This window comes from Episyrphus balteatus, chromosome 1, assembly GCF_945859705.1.
Source record: "Episyrphus balteatus chromosome 1, idEpiBalt1.1, whole genome shotgun sequence".
NCBI lineage: Eukaryota > Metazoa > Arthropoda > Insecta > Diptera > Syrphidae > Episyrphus > Episyrphus balteatus.
In genome coordinates, this window is record NC_079134.1 from 116,172,560 (window position 1) to 116,194,935 (window position 22,376).

The following is a 22,376-nucleotide window of genomic DNA, read 5'->3' on the forward strand; positions in this document are numbered from 1 at the left end:
ATGCAATATACGATTTCAGATATAAATTCAGAATTTTATTTTTCTCTTAAAACTATACACTCGACGCGCGCCATCTACGTTAGATAAACCTATTTAAAATGAAAAAGGACCAATTCTTATCTTTTTTAAGAAAGAAACATTCAGAGGCCTCTGAAGTAAGTTTAAATATTGCACACATTTTTATGAAGTCACGAACATCTTCAAAATCATTTTCCAATTGGTATCAGCCAAATTTCGCCTTAGCGTACATATATGGAAACCCTTCCACTATTCAGAACTTCAAATATTCTAGAATTCGGGAACGCTTAAGGTAGGTACAGGGAATGCGGTTTAGTATAAGGTTTGTGAATTTTAACTTTTCCTTGTTAAATATGAATTACTTTTTTATTTTATTTTATAAACTGTAATAGGTAAGGTAGGTACATACATAGGAACTTTTTCTCTTCTGAATTAAACTTACAGTAAATATTTTCAAAAAATGTTGAAAGATACAAATTTTGAAAAAGTAATACAATTTCGAAAAATAATTAATTTATATATTATTAATATAAAATTTGAAAAAGTGAAAATTTTGCTATCATATTTTTGTTTTCAAAATTCTGTATTCGTGGAGAATTTGTGAGTGACAAAAAAAACTCTCTAAATATTATATTTTTGCATCAAAATCGGAGCTGTTTCCGCCCGGTTCCCTCATATTGCCATTTTTGTATCTTTTATTCCTCCAGTCTGTGTTGTTTGTTTTAAGATTTTTTTTTACAGAGAACTCCTTAGTTCTCTTTATTAAATTTGAGTTAGAATTCTCATATAAGCCGTGGTTTATTTTTAGATTTAGATTTTAGATTAGATTCTTTTTTTCTTTACAAATATGATTTTACAAACTTTTATAAAAATTAAAATAAATATATAACATATTAATTATATAAAAAATAAATAGATAAAGATACAATCTGTTGTCTTACAAACAAGTGAATTTTACATCCTGGATTTATAAAGTTAAACAGACCTCCAGAGAGCAGTTTAAATATATTTGGATTTATTAAGACTGGATTTATGTTGGATTTTATGTTTGCTACCTCATAACTTTGGACTGAGTGAACCAATGCTGATAATTCTTTATGTATTGGACCTAGTGCCTGCAGTGTGGCAATTTCAATTTCGTTCAATTTCGGCTGTAGAAACTATGAGAAAAAGCATAAAACACAGATCCATGCAAGTCGGTTTTGTTTTTTTGATAAAAATGATTATTTAATACTATTTTTTTAATTTTAATTGATTTTTTATCTACCCCCCCCCCCCCCTCCAGCCTAGAGGGGAATAGATAGACCCTCCCTACACGGTAGTAAAAAATGATTGTATTGAATCCCTCTACAAAAACCAGCAATCAATTCTTGTCGCCAAAGTTATCGTACTCTCCCCAAAGTAATCGTTTCTTGTTTACAGCATAAAATGTTAACTCCGTAAAATAAAACACGGCGATAACTATTAAATGAGATTTTCGTTGTTAAAATCAAAAATCGATTATTCGTGTCGTGATGAGTTAGCCTTTCAGGCTAGACATATCATAATCAAGACAAAATTTTTCGGTTATAAGACTTGAATGGCCTGCCTTGGCAAATTTTCCAATTACTAATTATTATTTAAATTGATAGTGGACAAGAACGCATCTCTTAAATGGGATTAACTAACAACAACGCAAGCAATGTCCATCAAACTTCTTTCTTGCCTAACTCCTTGATCAATAAGTTAGAAATTTCTTCGAAACGTATCTACAAGATGAAAATATATATTTATGTACCTACTTCTTATAAACGGAATGAGTTTTCGTAAACGTGTCATTCCTTATTTATTAAAATGCAAAGCAATAATCGAATGTGTTTTTAATGAATCTTCACAACACAAAATCCAGAGAAAAATGAAATCAACATCCTAATAAAATGAATTTACATTTGGCAACATAATATTTTTTTTTTTTGTAAGGTACCTATACCTATGTAGTTTTTCATTATAATAAAAACATTAATGAGTTCGAAGTAGATAAGTTCTTAGCCCAATTTGTAAGAAATGCAAACTACATTTTTTCATATTTTTTTCTCTTCTCCTTTAAAACATTTCTATTGCTGCCCACGTTTTCGAACTCGAAAATATTTGAGTGAAAACGTTACCAACTTCTTTCCCCAAAACCTTCTCCAGCTAGCAAAATGTTGGTTCTAAAAAAAATATATTTTCGAACTTTAAAAGTAACCCTGAACAAAATTGGACATGCGCTGCATAGAACTGGAAATACTTTTCGAAATTTCTCCAACATAGTGAATCTTATTCATCTCAGCTCCTTGTTGATACGTTTACGATAATTTGTTTTGTAAACAACAGTCATGCAGACTGTTATTGCTTGTTCCTTGTCCAGTCTGTAATTTTAATACGTCCTGTTCGGAAGCAATCACTGCGATAATTATTATCGAGATATTTTTAAAGATTAATTGAGCAAGTGCTGCATGTTATCTGTTCAGTTGTTGCACTTGCTTGAAGCGATTTTTTTTTTCTAAAACCTTCCAATCCATATTGCGGCCGCAAAGGAAATAATATTGTGTTAGTTAATTCTTTCTCGAAAGTGATTTTCGTAGCATTATTTAAAATTTTTGCAATTGTTTGTTGTGAAGAAATCTCCGTGCATAGCTAAATCCTGGAGGTATACATTGGCTCAAAAGTGAAGAATTTGGTCAAATCATATAGTGTTTTTGGTTCATTGTAAATAAGAAGTTTCTAAATGTGATTCGAAGAATTGAATATTTACTTGAAAAATAATTCTTTCATATGTTGTATTTCATTGTGTTTCATGCGAATGTAATAAAAGAAAATTATTTGGATAACTCAATCTTATACTTAAGTGTAAGTATGAAACATTGATAAATTTATACATATCGTTTAAATCGTTATTGTAGGAAAACACAGTACAAGAGGTTAAAGTAGTTAGGATTATAGATATGGCTCGTTTTTTTAGGTATTGAATAATACTTTTAATTCTGGCGAAGAAGAAAATACAATATCCAAAGCAACGGAACCATCATAAGAAATTCATGCCAAAGTTACGAATAAACCTTGTGAAGGAAAGAAGGAGTGGTCTACACCTTGTAAGTAGGGTTGTCAGATGTCCCGGTGTTGTTGGGACAGTCTCGACACTTGGACACTGTCCTGATTTTGTCCCGACATTCCGTTTCTTAATTCGTCTTCGTTCGAAAAATGTCGTGATTTACCTAACTGCTTTAGTGAATCACTGATGATGTGTTACAATTTCAATTGATTTCGATCATTTCAGGGGATTAAGAGGCTTAGTCATCAATAGTATTTATTACACATTTACAGTCATATTCATTAGATTTTTTTTATTTAGACACTGTGTAACTTTTTATAAATTGTTAGAAATATGTTTTATTTAATAAAAATAAATATCAAATCATTCTCGGTTAAAAAAAATCTACTCTATTGTAGCTAATTTTGTAGCTAATGTTAAAACTCAACGAAATCTTAAATATTAGACACCCATGATTGCCTAAGGCTCAATTTCTTCACTCTCCCTTATATTTAAACTCTAAAAGGGGACATTTAAAAAAAGAGTTTGAATAAATTGGGCCTTAACCCTTTAAATGGATAAAAATGATGATGTTTATTTTACAGGCACACAACTAAATTTGAGAATAACTTAGGTAATTGAGTACATTTCTGTACTACGAAAAAATCACAACCAGTTTTGTGATGCTTTCATTTCTTTATTTAAAATTGCTAAGATTGCTAAGCTTCTAGTGCATTTATTTAAACATCCATCAAAAGACAGTTTCTTTTAAGCGATATACTACAAATTTGATTTTTTTTTAATGAAGAATATCATTTTTTATGGTGGTTTTAAAAAATTAAATATCTTACATTTCATACATTTAATAAAAATCGAACAATTTCTAAAGAAATCCACACAAAAGAAGTAAATAAATCATAGGTTTAGGTTAGGTTAGGTTAGGTTAACAAGGCTATCCGTAGGATAGCCGATGTACTTAGTTAGACCATGATTAGTCGTTGTGATACCTCAATAAACCTTTAATACTCTCTTCCTAATCGTTGAATTATTTGGAGCTCCTAATGAAGCGAGCAAGATTGCTTGAGATTCTCCTAAATAAATAACGTTTTCGAATAACGCAGGACATTTACAGAGAATGTGAGAAACCGATTCCACATATCCATCATCCATGTATCTTCTACAGATATCGTTAAAATAGATTACAAAGCGTGGTGCGTGCTTGATTTACCTATTTATTTTATTAGACAGTGTCCTGTTATGACACCTAACGCAGTCGATTTGTGATCTGATTAGAGACATTCTATTTATAGAGCTTCCAGTTACTGGTCAGATTTGCTTTGTCGCTATGCATGTGGTGATATTATTCCACCTAAAGTTTGTTTTATTTTCAGCATCTTGTTATAATGATGTTGACCTTATTTGGTATTAAAGTTATCTATATTTGGTAATAAAGGTATCAATTGACAAGTTCATCAGCTTTACAATTTCCTGAAATTTGCCGATGGTCCGGTTTTCAGCAAAAGTTGATTGTTCAACTGGAATCATTGAAATAATTTACCAATCGCCCATTTAATTCTTTTTATTTTTTGTTACATAATTTTCGATTTCATGTGTGTTTTTGTTTTTTGCTGTCCTGATTTGTCCTGACTTGTAGGACCTCTTGTCGCTTCACAATTAAATTAAACATAACAAAAGAATACCTTTTCTTTCAATTTAAGTATATTTTATACTTAAATACTCAGATCGGAAAAGAAAAATAGGGTACCATAGAACCGTAACCCTTACCCTTCCATCCTTTAGGTTCAGATCCTTTACAAAACTATGGATGGGCCAGGTCAGGCATGCTTATCCGATTCACTGAGCTCGTCGGCTTTGGGATGGGTTCTTTTTGAACCGCCAACCTAAAATCCGGCTATAAAATCAAGCCACATGTATCACAAAATAACAAAAATCTCAAAACCAAAAAACAAAACTCAGGTAAAAAAATACTTGACCAAACTTACAACACGGACAGATAAAAGTAAGCTACCTTAAAAAACAAAATAAATTTAATGATGCCGAACGAACGAAGAATTTTTTTTTTACCGATTAAGGTGGAATTAGCTCCGTGAAGCCAGAACTGCGACCTCAAAACATGTATAGTTTTTATAGTTTATAGTTAGTCTGTTAATTAAGGTGCTAAGTTATTTGAATAAGAATAAGTGCTAAAATTTTTGAATATCTCCTAAACGTAGGATGGACAAACGAAGATTTTTGGTATATAGGTGAAGAACTCGAGGTGGAAAAACGACAGAAATTTGAATTTTTGAAAAAATAGGGGACTTAGAATTTTTCAGTACAAATTTTGTTTTTTGAATATCTCCTAAACGAAGGGGGGACAAACGATGATTTTTTGTTTGTATCAATTTCTCGAGGTGGACAAACGATTGCGGTTTGAATTTTTGAAATAAAATTAATTTTCAGTAGGTACACTGTGGTGTATGCGTATTTTTTTGAGAGTTGCTAAAAAAATCATTTTGGAATATCTCCTAAGCAGAGGGTGGACAAAAAATGATTTTTGGTTTACGTAAAGAACTCGGTGTGGACACACGACAGCAAATTTGAGTTTTTGGGATTTTAGGGGAATTTTAATTTTTCAGTGCAAAATTTGTTTTTTGAATTGCTCCTAAACGGGCCTAAACCCCCGCGAGAGGTGGAAAAACGATAATTTTTAGTATGTGTAAAGAACTCGAGGTGGAAAAACAATTGCAGTTGGTTTTAAACGTCTATCTCAAAATTTGAGCGTTTTAGACGATTTTTCATTTTTCAGACTTCCTATAAAAAAAAAAGAATTTGCTCTAAAATTTTTTTGAAGGTTCGACAAACGAAAACTTTGAGTGTACAAACATGGACAAACGGTGGATAGATGAATTAGACAAGTTTGGTTCAAAAATTTTGAGGTCGCGGTTCTAACTTCACGGAGCTGGTGGAATTGGCACTCCTGAGCTCCTCTTTGTCTATCTCATAGCTGAGATAAACCCCTTGGTTATCACTTGCTCATAAAATACGACAATTGAAAAAAATGCATTTGAAAAAAAAAATATTTATTGCAAATAAAAAAAACGCATTAAAAAAATATTTATTGCAATTGAAAAAATTTTGCATGGAAAATATTTATATTGCAACTGAAGAATATTTGCAATAAACAAAAAATTTATTACAAATAACAATATTTTACATCAAAAAAAAACTTTATTACAGATACAAAATTTTCTCCATTAAAAAAAAATATGAATACAAAATGTGTGCATTAAATATTTATCTGTCAAATTTCTTACAATTTTGGCTATTTGACCTTTGGTTCAATATTATAGAAAATAGCTGATGCATGGTCAAATAGCCAAAATTGTAAAAAAATCGACGAATAAAAATAAAAAAAAAATTTACCGCACACATTTTGCGTTGATTTTTTTTTCCAATGCAGAATCTTTTTTTAATAATAATTATTTTTTATTATAAGGCGTGTTTTTTCTACTACTCATATTATCAACTAACTTTAAAAATAGAAAAAACTGTTATACTCACTTTATACACATTTTAAAATATCTTATTTAAACTGTCATTGAAGATATCCAATTTGATAATATTTCCTCAAACACGACAATAATTGGATAACGAAAAAAAAAACGTAAGAAATCTCAAGATAAGTTTTTGAAAATATTAATTTTGTTATCGGTACAGATACTTTTGCAACTACTTTACTCTTCAAGCGATGAAGATGGTAATGAATTTAATTTTGAACACTTTTTTCGAGGTTAAGTTCAAATAACTCTGCCTTCGTTTCTTCTTTTGTCCAACGTTTTGATAGCCTAAATTTCAAATTTATTAATTAAATTCAAATTATTTAATTAAAAATTATTAAAATACAAACCTTTTTGGCATCTTGAAAAGTTTTATTTGCACAAAATTCTAAAACAAAAGTCTAATAAATAATTTTTCTGTTTGACATAAAAGGAGAATGGGCATATTGGACGTTTGGCGGCCAGTAATGAAATTGGTACCAAATGAAAGAACTATAACGTAGGAAAAATTTTTACTTTGGCCGTTTCGTTGTATTGCATTTGGAATGGAAGATATTGCAATATTAGTGTTGTTAATGCATCGAGCAATATGCAAAGGGCAAATTGAATGAGTATTTTAATTAAATTATGAAATATGATTTTATGTCATTTTTTCTATGATTTAAATCCTCAATCTTGAATATCCGACCAATGGAATTGAAAATATAAGCTTTTTAAGCCAACCACTTCAAGATTTTAGTCCAGTAATTTTAGGTTTTATCTGCGGAAAAATTCCTACTGGGCTGAATTTTGGTATGCAGCTTAATGACGGCGATGTTATGAAGATGTGAAAAATCGACATTGATATCGTGTCCGCGTTAAGAGTTATAGGGGTCAAAAGGTCACAAAAACTGGTTTTTCACGATTTTCAGCAAAACGGTAAGTTTTATCAAAAAATTTTCAATGCAAGAATTGTAGAACAGATTATTATATATAAAAAGTGTCATGACACTTTTTTTCCTAAGACCCACCGTTTCTTAGGTATAACGATTCAAAAAGTTGAAGTTTAGTTGTAATCGTCATAATCCTATTCCTGAAAAAAAAAAACTCCTAACTGAAAAGTTCCTGAAATTTCATTATTTTTTTAGCTTGAATTTCGTTCCTCAACTGTTAAGAATATGGGGAAACCAAAAAAAAATGGAAATTTTCGCCATTTTTCCGATTGGGACCCTTCTCCCGAAACCATTTCCCTGGGAATTTTTGTTTAGAATATGTCTGAAAATATACAGGGTGTGCAATAGAGAATGGACAACCCTAAAACGGCTTATAGCTACACTTATGATTGTTCTAAAAACAGATAGAAAAAAATTCTGTCGCAACCAGTTCATAAAATATGGACTTTTTTTCGTTCAGTGTATTTTAAATTTTATCATCTTATGTTTTCGTTCACTACAACCACGAATGAATGAATTTTATTTATTTCTTTTTTTTATAATTTTCTACAATAATAGGATGAGTACATAAACACTTTAAAAATTTCATAGCTTGCACATTTTCGTAAAAAAAATTTTGAAATCTGTTTTTTGATGCAAAATGTAAAAAAAGTATGTTATGAAAAATTTTAAACACCTGTGGTATAAAATAAATCTATAGAAACCTAGGTGGCCAACTTTCTTAAAAATATTCTGGTATAAGGAGAATATTTTTAAGAAAGTTGGCCACCTAGGTTTCCATAGATTTATTTTATACCACAGGTGTTTAAAATTTTTCATAAAATACCTTTTTTACATTTTGCATCAAAAAACAGATTTCAAAATTTTTTTTACGAAAATGTGCAATAGCTATGAAATTTTTAAAGTGTTTATGTACTCATCCTATTATTGTAGAAAATTATAAAAAAAAGAAATAAATAAAATTCATTCATTCGTGGTTGTAGTGAACGAAAACATAAGATGATAAAATTTAAAATACACTGAACGAAAAAAAGTCCATATTTTATGAACTGGTTGCGACAGAATTTTTTTCTATCTGTTTTTAGAACAATCATAAGTGTAGCTATAAGCCGTTTTAGGGTTGTCCATTCTCTATTGCACACCCTGTATATTTTCAGACATATTCTAAACAAAAATTCCCAGGGAAATGGTTTCGGGAGAAGGGTCCCAATCGGAAAAATGGCGAAAATTTCCATTTTTTTTTTGGTTTCCCCATATTCTTAACAGTTGAGGAACGAAATTCAAGCTAAAAAAATAATGAAATTTCAGGAACTTTTCAGTTAGGAGTTTTTTTTTTCAGGAATAGGATTATGACGATTACAACCAAACTTCAACTTTTTGAATCGTTATACCTAAGAAACGGTGGGTCTTAGGAAAAAAAGTGTCATGACACTTTTTAAATATAATAATCTGTTCTACAATTCTTGCATTGAAAATTTTTTGATAAGACTTACCGTTTTGCTGAAAATCGTGAAAAACCAGTTTTTGTGACCTTTTGACCCCTATAACTCTTAACGCGGACACGATATCAATGTCGATTTTTCACATCTTCATAACAACGCCGTAACGAAGGTCTATACCAAAATCGAGCCCAGTAGGAATTTTTCCGCAGATTGGGGTAAAAAATGTCTAAAATTACTGGGCTATTTTGTTTTTGAGGAAAAAACAAACAAAAAATTGGAAAAAAAAGTCTTAAAATAGACTCGAAATTGATGTTTTAAAAAGCCAATATTTTGGGTTCTATTGGTTGGATATCCAAGATAAAGGTCTTCAGGCTCAGGGAAAATGACAGATTATCATATCTTGCACTTAAAATACACGTTCAATTTTCAACATTGAGACAACTTGCATTAACTTTCAAATGCAAAAATGCATTTTATCCGCTTGTCAGGAACGTTAGAAGGATAAAACTTCTGTACAATGTATGTTAGACTTAACTACATCAAAAAATAACAAAATCGTTCTTGGCCGCGGAACGTCCAAGTTCCATACAAAATTGCCCATTCTCCTTTCTTTATTGATTCGAGCGCTGCCCGGATTTCAATATAAGTATTTTATCCTCAGACCTCAGTATTCGTTTACTGAAGAAATATTACACAGTTTCGTTTGTTTTTGTTTCTCGTTGAAATACAAAAATGAGTAGCGTAGGTACTAGCTACTAAGTAATAGAAAAAACACACCTATAGTCGTTTCAAATCAAGAGTCCTGACTCTGAGTTTATTTTCTCCCTTCCAATAAAATTGAGAAAAAATAAACAAAAAACTCAATTTTACTGGCTCATTGCGACAAATCAACTCAAAAATAACAACAAATCATGCTTGTTTGAATGAAATAAATGCTAGAGAAAAAAATAAACAAACGAAAAATCTGAATTAGTTTATTAATGGGCACGTTCAGGAAATATTAGGGACTAAATATTTAGGCAACGTCATTTTCTGAACGGAAATTTGAGTAAATTGACTAAATTAGTTCGGATACGCCATTATTGTGAAATTTCGAAATTTACTTGAGAATTTTAGAGACCGCATGCGGCAGACACCAAATAATAGTAAATAAATAATATTAATTATAACTAATACAGTAAAATAAGGAGAAAAAAGGGGTAAATCTCGGAATGAATGTTAGTAGAAATTTTTTTTGCTCAATATCTTCCTTTTGCCATTATATAACATATCTCAAAAGTCTAGAAAAATCTCATCTCCGCTTGTCGCGATTTCAAGGTCAAATCGCGAAATGGAGATTTTCAAAATTAGCAAAAATAGGCTATGGTATTATATACACATATGATACATGATTTCAAGGTATTTTTTAATGCTGATTCCAAAAAATCTAAAATCAAAACAATCTGACGTCTCTGGAAAAAGTTATACCTGTTTTTCATCTGTCAACCCATATTATTATACAAGTTGCAAACTTACTACCGAAAAACCCTTAAAAGTTATGGTAGAGGAACCAAATTTTGCATGAAGGTTTTCATATCCATTATTATTATGAATCAAAAAAAATGCAATGAAAAAAACATTCATATCTATGAAAAATTGGTATTTTTCGAAAAAAGGGGACATTTTGGGATATGCACTAAAAAACATCCTGGTACAATCTTGGAATGAGTGCCAATAGGCTAATTTTTTTGTTTCTATCTTTGTTTGGATATTCTATATCTTATGTCAAAAATCTAAAAAAAATCTCATGTCCGCAAGTCTTAATTTTCCTGGTTTGAAGATAAGGTGCAGATTTTAAAAAATTGAAAAACAACACTTCAGATATTTGTGTCAGATCAACATGAATAAGGTGCATTACTTTTTAGGGATGGTCAGGTTGACTTATTGTGAGTTTTTTTGGAATAAGTGTTAAAAAATACCCTTATCATGTCGCTTATGTTGGTATACATATACAAATTTAAACTTTTCTTGCTAATTCTTTTAAGTCTGCACCTAACTTAGTTTAACCTCCAAAATCAGAACTTGCGGACATGAGATTTTTTTTTAGATTTTTGAGGGTAGTTAAAGAATATCCAAACAAAGATTAAAATGAAAAAAATTAGCCTATTAGCACTTATTCCTAAGATGAATAAGAATCTTTTTAGTGCATATCCTAAAATTTGCCCCTCTATCAAAAAATACCATTATTTCGTAGGTATATATATTTTTTGTAATGGATTGTTTTGATTTTTAATAATGATGGATTATAAAATCTTCATGCAAAATTTGGTTCCTCTACCATAACTTTTAAGGTTTTTTCGGCAGTAAGTTTGCAACTGTTATAATAATATGAGTTGACAGATGAAAAACAGGTATAACTTCTTCCATAGACGTCAGATTGTCTTGATTTTAGATTTTTTGGAATCAGCATTAAAAAATACCTTGAAATCATGTATCATATGTGTATATAATACCATAGCCTATTTTTGCTAATTTTGAAAATCTCCATTTCGCGATTTGACCTTGAAATCGCGACAAGCGGACATGAGATTTTTCTAGACTTTTGAGATATGTTATATAATGGCAAAAGGAAGATATTGAACAAAAAAAATTTCTACTAACATTCATTCCGAGGTTAAACCCTTATTTGACTGGATTAAACCGATAATGCACTTTTAACTCGTTTTTTCACACAAATAAATTTAATTTTGCTAAATTAATTCTTTAAATAAAAACAATCTGCTGTCATGTTGACAAAAAAATCTTTCCTAAATTTTTAGGGAAAATTTTCTTGCCTAACTTTCCAGTCAGCTTTCCAATAAAATTACCTAAATTGGAAGGATTTTTTTTTGACAGCTGACCAATCAGAGACCGAGAAATTACCTAAATATTTAGTCCCTAACGTTTCTGAACCTGCCCAATGATTTCTATGGTGACGACTCCAAATTGATTGAAAAATAAAAATAAGATATTCACTGCCCAATTATACAAATGAAAAGATGTGACAAGAATTTGAGGTTATGAATTGCTATCATATAAACTGGACATTTCTAGTCCATCTTCACCTAGTCTTATAACAATATCTTCGGCAAGTTTTCCCAACTGCCTTCAAAAGATAAATAATTTAATGTTTTTGTGTATTGCCGGCGGATATGGAGTGATGCAAGCCCGGGAGACTTGCCTCCGCTTTCTGAAGCTAACCCATTGAATCTAACAGACGGATAAATTAATTAAAATAGAGATATCAAGAACTGTCCTTCATTATTTTATCGTAATTTTAGAAAAAGTTCAGCTGCCTAATACATGCTTTACTTCCAGTAAACGAATGAGTTTTTTTTTTGTTTTTGCTCAATTTTCCATTGGACTTTTGATTTGAAACGACCTATATCATTATTATAATCAATAAAGATTTTATTTTCAATACAGATATTTTTAAAAAATTTTCACTTGCAAAAAAAAATTCTTTTTAATGCAAATATTTTTCTGTTGTAATCATAAGTTTAATGCAAATTTTGGCACTTGCAATGAATATTTTTTTAATGCATTTTTTTATTTGCAGTAGGTACATATTTTCTTTAATTTGTAATGAAAAACATATAGACCGGGCGGCCACTGCAGAAACGCTCACTGCTTAGCTCGATGAGTTGAGCGTGTCAGCAGTGGCCCTCCGCTCTAATGTACATTAAAAATAAAATGCACGACTAGGGTCGCACGTACTTGCATGGTAATATCTCAAAAACTTTTCACGTAAGAGCTATTCTAATAGATACTAGATTTTAAAAAATCGGTTAGCAAATTGTCGACAGAAAATATTGACTGGTTAAAAGCCAATTAAGACGACTTAGAATTTTTTTTCTCTAGTCACAAATAGATATTGCGTGGATTCGAGGTTTGGGTTTATGTTAAGTTTTTTTTTAAAAACCAAATATTCCAAAAAAAAGGGACTTTTGTGAAGTGATTTCAAAATTTACTTCTCTAGAGATGTTAAACATCCATTTAAAAATTAATAATAACTAAGGTGATGGACGCTTTTTTTCTTTGAAAAAAAAAAAAAACAAACAAATTTTGTATCGTTTTAAAAGTAAGTCCTGTTTGATCAGCTGATCCTGTATCCTAGGTCCCCTACTTATAAGTAACTGCTTAGGAAAAATATATTTGTATTGTTTATGTTAGTGATTTTTTTCAATTTCTCTCTTTTTTGTTCTCTTTTTTTTTCTTAAAAGTCCTCTTTTTTTGACGACTCGAGAGTAAAATGTTTTCTTTTTAGTAAGGTCCCAGATGGACACCCTATCGTAATGTCATGTCTGTTTGTTATCTCGAGTCCAATTTTTTTGTTTCGAATTCTAAAATTGTCCTATATTGCAAGTTAAAATGATTTTTTACAACCCTGGTTAGAAAAGGATGTATTTTGTAAAAAAAGGAAATTCCTGCTTAAGGGAATTTTAGTGGGTATGGGTATTCACTTACATATATCTAACGGATTGCATCAAAATCTTTTAGTAAAAAATTGTAGTTAAACACTTTGGGCGCGTAACAGATAAAGTGGGCTTGATTTTCGTCGTTCTCCACCATGACAGCGAATGCTTGCTAAATCCCGGTGGAAAATATTCATGTAGACTCTTGTAGAGTATCACAAACTACACCGCAAAACAATAAACTTAAAGCAAACACAAATCGCAGAATATTTTTCCGTTGAGTTTCGTTTGGAATTTGCGAACCAGCAGCGAACTAGATTTTAAAGCAAAACCTGACGACCATAGTCGTATTTTTCGCGGCTTTGAACAAAATAAAATATCTGAAAAAGTATTTTTTTTTTCAAAAAACACCGCTTTGGATGGAATTTTCAACCCTCTTATAAGTGGTAACTATAAGTCGTATACACAAAAGCGGATAAACATAGATTGAGTGTCTCTTCTTTTAAAAAAAATTGTTTTTGCTAAAAGAGTTCAATTTTGGAATGTCATTCTTATAGTTGTATACTGAATTATTTGTTTGGTCAAATTCAGATTCGTGTCCAGCACCCCACTGACCTGTTATGGCAGTTGTACAAACGCGGTTCAGTCTCGGATCAGAAATAGATTTTAATCTGAATTCGATATTAAGGCCTTTTGTGAATTGAGTTGAATATTTAGCCAAGGATGTATGCAGACAATAATTCCTATCTTCGTGACCTTTTTTTTTTTTTTTGAATACAAATTCAATCCTAAGTGGGCTTGAGGTCTTATGTTTATAAATGTCTGCCTATCTTTATGTTAATTTAATTTCTTAAAAAAAATTTCTTAAAAAAAATAATGAAGAAGACTGTAAACACGGTCGAAACGTCGACGTCGGAGAAAAGACAGACAAAAATTTATAAACAAGACCTCAAGCCCACTTAGAATTGAATTTGTATTCAAGGATATAGACACTATAGAGGTGAAAAGATGAAATTTCAGCTGTTAAAGATTAATCCTGTTCTGGGTACAGGTTAAATTCGTATCTTTTCATTAAAAGGGTTTTGTGTATTTTTGTAAATGTTCAAAATTTTTAATAAACAAAGAAATTTGAAAAAATAATTCAAGAAAATTAACCAAACATAAAACGCAAAGCATAACGCGTTTTAGGAGTTTAAAATTGTAAGGACTTACTAATATGTTTTTAACACCATTCACTCTGGATTTAGGTTGGATTTAAGTTAATTTTAAATCTAATCACTTTAATCTGAATTTAATAAATCCAAGGATTTAATTTTTTGTTCATATTATTCACTCAAAAAAAAAAATAATGTGATTATTCAATAAATTTTGTATAATTTGCATTTATCTTTACTTTTCCTTTTCAAAATGCTCGAAAAATCAATTAAACGCTGTGAAAATTAATTTTACATCTGGATTTATTAAGTTAAACAGACCTCCAGAGAGCAGTTTAAATTAATTTGGATATAACGAGATTGGATTTTAAAAAAATGGATTTAAGATTGGATTTAAGCAGTGAATACTTATGGATTTGGATTTATTTTTGACATTTGACATTTTTTTACATCCAGATGAATTTTTAAACAAATCATCATTAAGAGAAAAGCCCATTTGCCGTTTTATTACTGTTTAAACCTTTGATTGTATCTAGTTTTTTTTATATGATATTTTATGAAATAGTTTTTTGTAAAAGGCTTATAGACCAATGCCAATATTTTTGAAAATAAAAAAATTATTAGCAGCATATGGGATATGGGTGCTTGGAAAATTTAGGATGAATGGTACATATATGAAAGGGTATGGTATTCTAACAGGGCAGACAAAATCGAATGCCTTGTTCGATTTCACTAGTCAAAAAGTTTTTTTTTTATAGAAATCAAAATATATTTTTCTAATGTTTTTTTTTGTGCGCTGAGCTCGAATCCGAAGTCAGAAAAATTTTATCACATCACGTTTTTGAGATATTGCCATGCCAAAATATCACAAAAATAGTGTTTTGGCGTTCAAAATTCAATATCTAAAAAACTTTTTACGTTAGAGCTATTCTAATGCTGGATTCAAATTAAGAAGGTTAAAGGCCATTTGAAAAAAAGTAATTTGGTTTCTATGAAAAATTATTTCTCCCCAATATTACTGTATTACTGGGAAAATCGATCTTAAAAATCGTTTTTTTGTTTTTTTTCAACTTTTCTTAATATTTTCTAAAACAAAAGTGTAGTTTTTCCACATAATCTTAAAAAATAGGTTTTAATCTAAATAATTGCATTCCAAACTTTTCAAAAATCAAAAATTTTGTCGGTAACTTTTTTCATTGAAAAATAGGCTATTATTTCAAATTTAACTCGTCAAAACATTTAAAAGTAAAAAAGAAACATTTGAGGAGAAAGTACAATAACTTAGCAACCAAGAATTGATAGCGTTTTTTTGAAGAAGGGTTAAATACAATTATTTTCATCTCAGCCCAAATAAGAGACACAACCAAAAAAGTAAAAAAACTCAAAAAATCGAATTTTTTTTTGATATTTTGTATGTTTGTTTTGACTGTTTTGGTAAGGAAATTTTGTTATCAGCCCAAATAAGAGACACAACCAAAAAAGTAAAAAAATTTCAAAAAATCGAATTTTTTTTTTGATATTTTGTGTGTTTGTTTTGACTGTTTTGGTAAGGAAATTTTGTTATCAATTTTTGAAAAACATTATTGTTAAAGAAAATTTAATTCTCTACAAAATGTGTTAAGTGCAATATCTCAAAAATTTGCTTTGTTTACGAGATATATTGAAAAAACCAAAAAGGGGGCTTTTGCACCCCTATCTTCAGTTTCCACCCTCTCATTTAATAGCACTCCACGGTTTTATCTTCTTTTATATAAACTTGCTATTGATAGATTTATTTGTATGCAGACTGTTTTGAATAAAAACGAACAGAAGTTCTTATTTTTAATAACATTATACTTTTTTCACTTATTTTCAGGAATAAAAGGAGTTACATAACTTAAGTACAAGGCCAAAATTTTCAAAACGAGGGCATTCTTTTGATAACATCAAAAGGACGAAAATAATAAAAATCCTTCAAGGTTTAACATTTTCAAACAAAAGCATGAACTTATTAGCATTAAACTACTAAATGTTCGAATGCATTTATTAAATCAAATTCATGAGGTAAAAAAAGGCCAAAAGTTCAAAATAAATTATATATAATGTCAGATCTGGAACGAATAAGACTGGTAATACTAGGTGGCGCTGGAGTAGGAAAAAGTAGTATACTAAAGCGTTTCCTATTTAAAACGTATACAGACAAATATCGATCAACTGTAGAGGATTTATACAACAGAGAATATGAAGTTGGTGGCGTAACATTAAAGGTAAGTTTTCTAGCAAGTATTTACTTAATACTTTACTTAATACTCTTCCGTTCAGTATACTATTCATATCTACCTTATAACAAGTTAAAACCATTTTTTTTATAAACTTAAGTTTCATACCATACCTATTTGATATGTTGGTTATTTTTCCAGGTCTTAGAGCCCAGTTGTAATTCATATATATATATATCATTGAAATGCATCAAAATTGTTATTTCTGATTTAGAAGCCTACAATTTTGAAAAAAAAATGTTTCAAAATTTTGAAAATTAATTTTTCAAAAACTGTTTAATTAAAATAGTACGTTGAGTATCTGCTAAAGTCTTTGGGGTTCGGCCCAGTTATAGCTTTCATTCAAATCCATTATAGTCTTTCCAACAAAATTTGTCAGTAGGTACATCCCAGTGGCGTAGATAGGGGGGGGGGGGGGGATCAGGGGGATATATCCCCCCCCCATTGGGATCGATATAAACAGTCATGAATAAATAAGTTGAAGAAGCGCACTTTGAAAAAAAAAAACGCTATGGATTTCGAGTTCTTGATTAGCTTAAAGGTTATAAATATGGTTTACCAACTTTCGTTGCCATTAAGTCGGTGTTTCAAAGAGTGAATTTAGACTTGGTCCAAGCAATGGAGCTCGCTAAAGATTTAAGGGATCAACTAAAAATTAAAATTAAGTATATGGTAAAAATTAGCTGAAATCCTTGATATAGGCGTTAAACATAAGAGAATAGTGAAGCGACAAAAGAATCGTTCGAACCCTTCGGTTCAAAGTACAGTAAAGAATATTTTCGTGTTACTATTTTCAATCTTTTTCTCGATTTCTATGTAATGGGCCTTGGAGAAAAATGTACAAACCATGAAAACACACTAGAAGGGTTTCCGGTTCTTTCTAAGGATTCTTCGTCTGAAATAGACAAAGCAGCTAAAAAATTTAATGAAACTGTTGAGTTTTACCAAAAACTAGACCACATAAAATAGAACAAAAACAATAAGATTTCCTTATAGTTTTCATCCAAAAAGGAAATATTATTTAAACAATCGGGATTTCCTAACTGTTTTACCGACTTCCAAAAAGGAGGAGTTATTCAATTCGTCTGTACTTTTTTTTGTGTTTGTCACCTCATAACTTTGGACCGAGTGAACCAGTTTTGATAATTCTTTTTGTAGGTATTGAAAAGCTGGTTCAGTTCAGTACTATTAGAAAAACCATAAAACCCAGTTTTGATCCATGGAAGTCGGTTTTGTTTTTTTAATAAAAAAATACGATCATGTACGGGATCACCTATTCCAACTTACTATAGAAATATTTACCCCGTTTGTATGACCGATTTAAAGATCGAATTGAAACTGAATCGAAATTTCGATCCAGGTACCAGATCGAGGAATCGAATTGAAATAGAATCGAAAACACAATTTTTCTTTTAAATATATTTGCAGTAAAATAGAAAAATCTAACCAAAAACAAAGTGCAAGTAAAACTAGATATCATAAAATACATACATACAGTAAAATTTGCAAATAAGAAGACAATCACACACAATTTCCACCATAAATTATATCTCGAGTATTCAATTCGTTTGGTATATATGCATATTTTTGATTCGATTCAGCTCCCCGAGTCGGATCGGATCGACAAATCCGGATTCAATTCGATTCAGGTATATATAGACCTAAATCCTGATTCAATTCGGATTCAAATCGCCATACAAACGGGGTAATTGGTCACAATTTTTGTTCTAGTGCCAAGTTGGAAAAAATATGAAATTTTAACAAAAAAATTTGAAAGAAAAATACTTCCTCTATGAACTCATTGAAAGCGCTCGAAAGCTGCACCGAAAAAAGTTGTCCTGGTATTTATATTTTATTAAAGATATTAGCTACACTGCTGGTTTCTACGTCAACTACCGAAAGAACTTTCTCCAATTTAAAGATAATAAAAACAATACAAAGAAGCATTATTAAAACATAAAAAAAAAATTTTGCGAACTAGATCTATCCCCCCCCCTTAGCAAAAAGCTATCTACGCCACTGGTACATCCCTCTTATGAAAGCTTTTTTCAAATCAGTAGGAAACGATTTCACAAATGTACACACTAAAATATGTGCCCCTGAAATACATAAGAAAACCACAGACGCGCCATGGCATCGTTATTGGGCGCATTCACAAACCTAGGTGCTACGTAGTCGAACTTCAAGTAGCTTTTTGAATTCGAATTTGCACTACAAAGTTAGTCGAACGCAATCTGTCATTTTTGACAGCTAAAAACATATGAAATAAAAAAAAATGTGTTTTGAGCGATTTAAATAGTTTTTGTTCCCAATAAATTAAATTAAATTAAATTAAATTAAATTAAATTAAATTAAATTAAATTAAATTAAATTAAATTAAATTAAATTAAATTAAATTAAATTAAATTAAATTAAATTAAATTAAATTAAATTAAATTAAATTAAATTAAATTAAATTAAATTAAATTAAATTAAATTAAATTAAATTAAATTAAATTAAATTAAATTAAATTAAATTAAATTAAATTAAATTAAATTAAATTAAATTAAATTAAATAAATTAAATTAAATTAAATTAAATTAAATTAAATTAAATTAAATTAAATTAAATTAAATTAAATTAAATTAAATTAAATTAAATTAAATTAAATTAAATTAAATTAAATTAAATTAAATTAAATTAAATTAAATTAAATTAAATTAAATTAAATTAAATTAAATTAAATTAAATTAAATTAAATTAAATTAAATTAAATTAAATTAAATTAAATTAAATTAAATTAATTAAATTAAATTAAATTAAATTAAATTAAATTAAATTAAATTAAATTAAATTAAATTAAATTAAATTAAATTAAATTAAATTAAATTAAATTAAATTAAATTAAATTAAATTAAATTAAATTAAATTAAATTAAATTAAATTAAATTAAATTAAATTAAATTAAATTAAATTAAATTAAATTAAATTAAATTAAATTAAATTAAATTAAATTAAATTAAATTAAATTAAATTAAATTAAATTAAATTAAATTAAATTAAATTAAATTAAATTAAATTAAATTAAATTAAATTAAATTAAATTAAATTAAATTAAATTAAATTAAATTAAATTAAATTAAATTAAATTAAATTAAATTAAATTAAATTAAATTAAATTAAATTAAATTAAATTAAATTAAATTAAATTAAATTAAATTAAATTAAATTAAATTAAATTAAATTAAATTAAATTAAATTAAATTAAATTAAATTAAATTAAATTAAATTAAATTAAATTAAATTAAATTAAATTAAATTTTAAATTAAATTAAATTAAATTAAATTAAATTAAATTAAATTAAATTAAATTAAATTAAATTAAATTAAATTAAATTAAATTAAATTAAATTAAATTAAATTAAATTAAATTAAATTAAATTAAATTAAATTAAATTAAATTAAATTAAATTAAATTAAATTAAATTAAATTAAATTAAATTAAATTAAATTAAATTAAATTAAATTAAATTAATAAATTAAATTAAAATTAATTAAATTAAATTAAATTAAATTAAATTAATTAAATTAAATTAAATTAAATTAAATTAAATTAAATTAAATTAAATTAAATTAAATTAAATTAAATTAAATTAAATTAAATTAAATTAAATTAAATTAAATTAAATTAAATTAAATTAAATTAAATTAAATTAAATTAAATTAAATTAAATTAAATTAAATTAAATTAAATTAAATTAAATTAAATTAAATTAATTAAATTAAATTAAATTAAATTAAATTAAATTAAATTAAATTAAATTAAATTAAATTTAAATTAATTAACATTAAATTAAATTAAATTAAATTAAAATTAAATTTAAATTAAATTAAATTAAATTAAATTAAATTAAATTAAATTAAATTAAATTAAATTAAATTAAATTAAATTAAATTAAAATTAAATTAAATTAAATTAAATTAAATTAATTAAATTAAATTAAATTAATTAAATTAAATTAAATTAAATTAAATTAAATTAAATTAAATTAAATTAAATTAAATTAAATTAAATAAATTAAATTAAATTAAATTAAATTAAATTAAATTAAATTAAATTAAATTAAATTAAATTAAATTAATTAAATTAAATTAAATTAAATTAAATTAAATAAATTAAATTAAATTAAATTAAATTAAATTAAATTAAATTAAATTAAATTAATTAAATTAAATTAAATTAAATTAAATTAAATTAAATTAAATTAAATTAAATTAAATTAAATTAAATTAAATTAAATTAAATTAAATTAAATTAAATTAAATTAAATTAATTAAATTAAATTAAATTAAATTAAATTAAATTAAATTAAATTAAATTAATTAAATTAAATTAAATTAAATTAAATTAAATTAAATTAAATTAAATTAAATTAAAATAAAATAAATTAAATTAAATTAAATTAAATTAAATTAAATTAAATTAAATTAAATTAAATTAAATTAAATTAAATTAAATTAAATTAAATTAAATTAAATTAAATTAAATTAATTAAATTAAATTAAATTAAATTAAATTAAATTAAATTAAATTAATTAAATTAAATTAAATTAAATTAAATTAAATTAAATTAAATTAAATTAAATTAAATTAAATTAAATTAAATTAAATTAAATTAAATTAAATTAAATTAAATTAAATTAAATTAAATTAAATTAAATTAAATTAAATTAAATTAAATTAAATTAAATTAATTAAATTAAATTAAATTAAATTAAATTAAATTAAATTAAATTAAATTAAATTAAATTAAATTAAATTAAATTAAATTAAATTAAATTAAATTAAATTAAATTAAATTAAATTAAATTAATTAAATTAAATTAAATTAAATTAAATTAAATTAAATTAAATTAAATTAAATTAAATTAAATTAAATTAAATTAAATTAAATTAAATTAAATTAAATAAATTAAATTAAATTAAATTAAATTAAATTAAATTAAATTAAATTAAATTAAATTAAATTAAATTAAATTAATTAAATTAAATTAAATTAAATTAAATTAAATTAAATTAAATTAAATTAAATTAAATAAATTAAATTAAATTAAATTAAATTAAATTAAATTAAATTAAATTAAATTAAATTAAATTAAATTAAATTAAATTAAATTAAATTAAATTAAATTAAATTAATTAAATTAAATTAAATAAATTAAATTAAATTAAATTAAATTAATTAAATTAAATTAAATTAAATTAAATTAAATTAAATTAAATTAAATTAAATTAAATTAAATTAAATTAAATTAAATTAAATTAAATTAAATTAAATTAAATTAAATTAAATTAAATTAAATTAAATTAAATTAAATTAAATTAAATTAAATTAAATTAAATTAAATTAAATTAAATTAAATTAAATTAAATTAAATTAAATTAAATTAAATTAAATTAAATTAAATTAAATTAAATTAAATTAAATTAAATTAAATTAAATTAAATTAAATTAAATTAAATTAAATTAAATTAAATTAAATTAAATT

General features: G+C 25.9%; 1 protein-coding gene across 4 annotated transcripts in view; it reads left to right on the plus strand.

Annotated features, from left to right (window-relative positions):
- Window positions 1-2,428: 2,428 nt before the first annotated feature.
- The window catches only part of LOC129920074 (GTP-binding protein Di-Ras2-like), a 42,845-nt gene continuing 22,897 nt past the window's right edge, over window positions 2,429-22,376 (plus strand). Inside the window, exons 1-3 of one of the 4 annotated variants that reach the window (XM_056001246.1) lie at window positions 2,430-2,886; window positions 16,444-16,468; window positions 16,583-16,834. In XM_056001246.1, the coding sequence (XP_055857221.1) occupies window positions 16,670-16,834 (165 nt within the window). In that variant the 5' untranslated portion in view covers window positions 2,430-2,886; window positions 16,444-16,468; window positions 16,583-16,669. The other 3 variants (XM_056001261.1, XM_056001269.1, XM_056001253.1) reach the window with 3 other exon arrangements.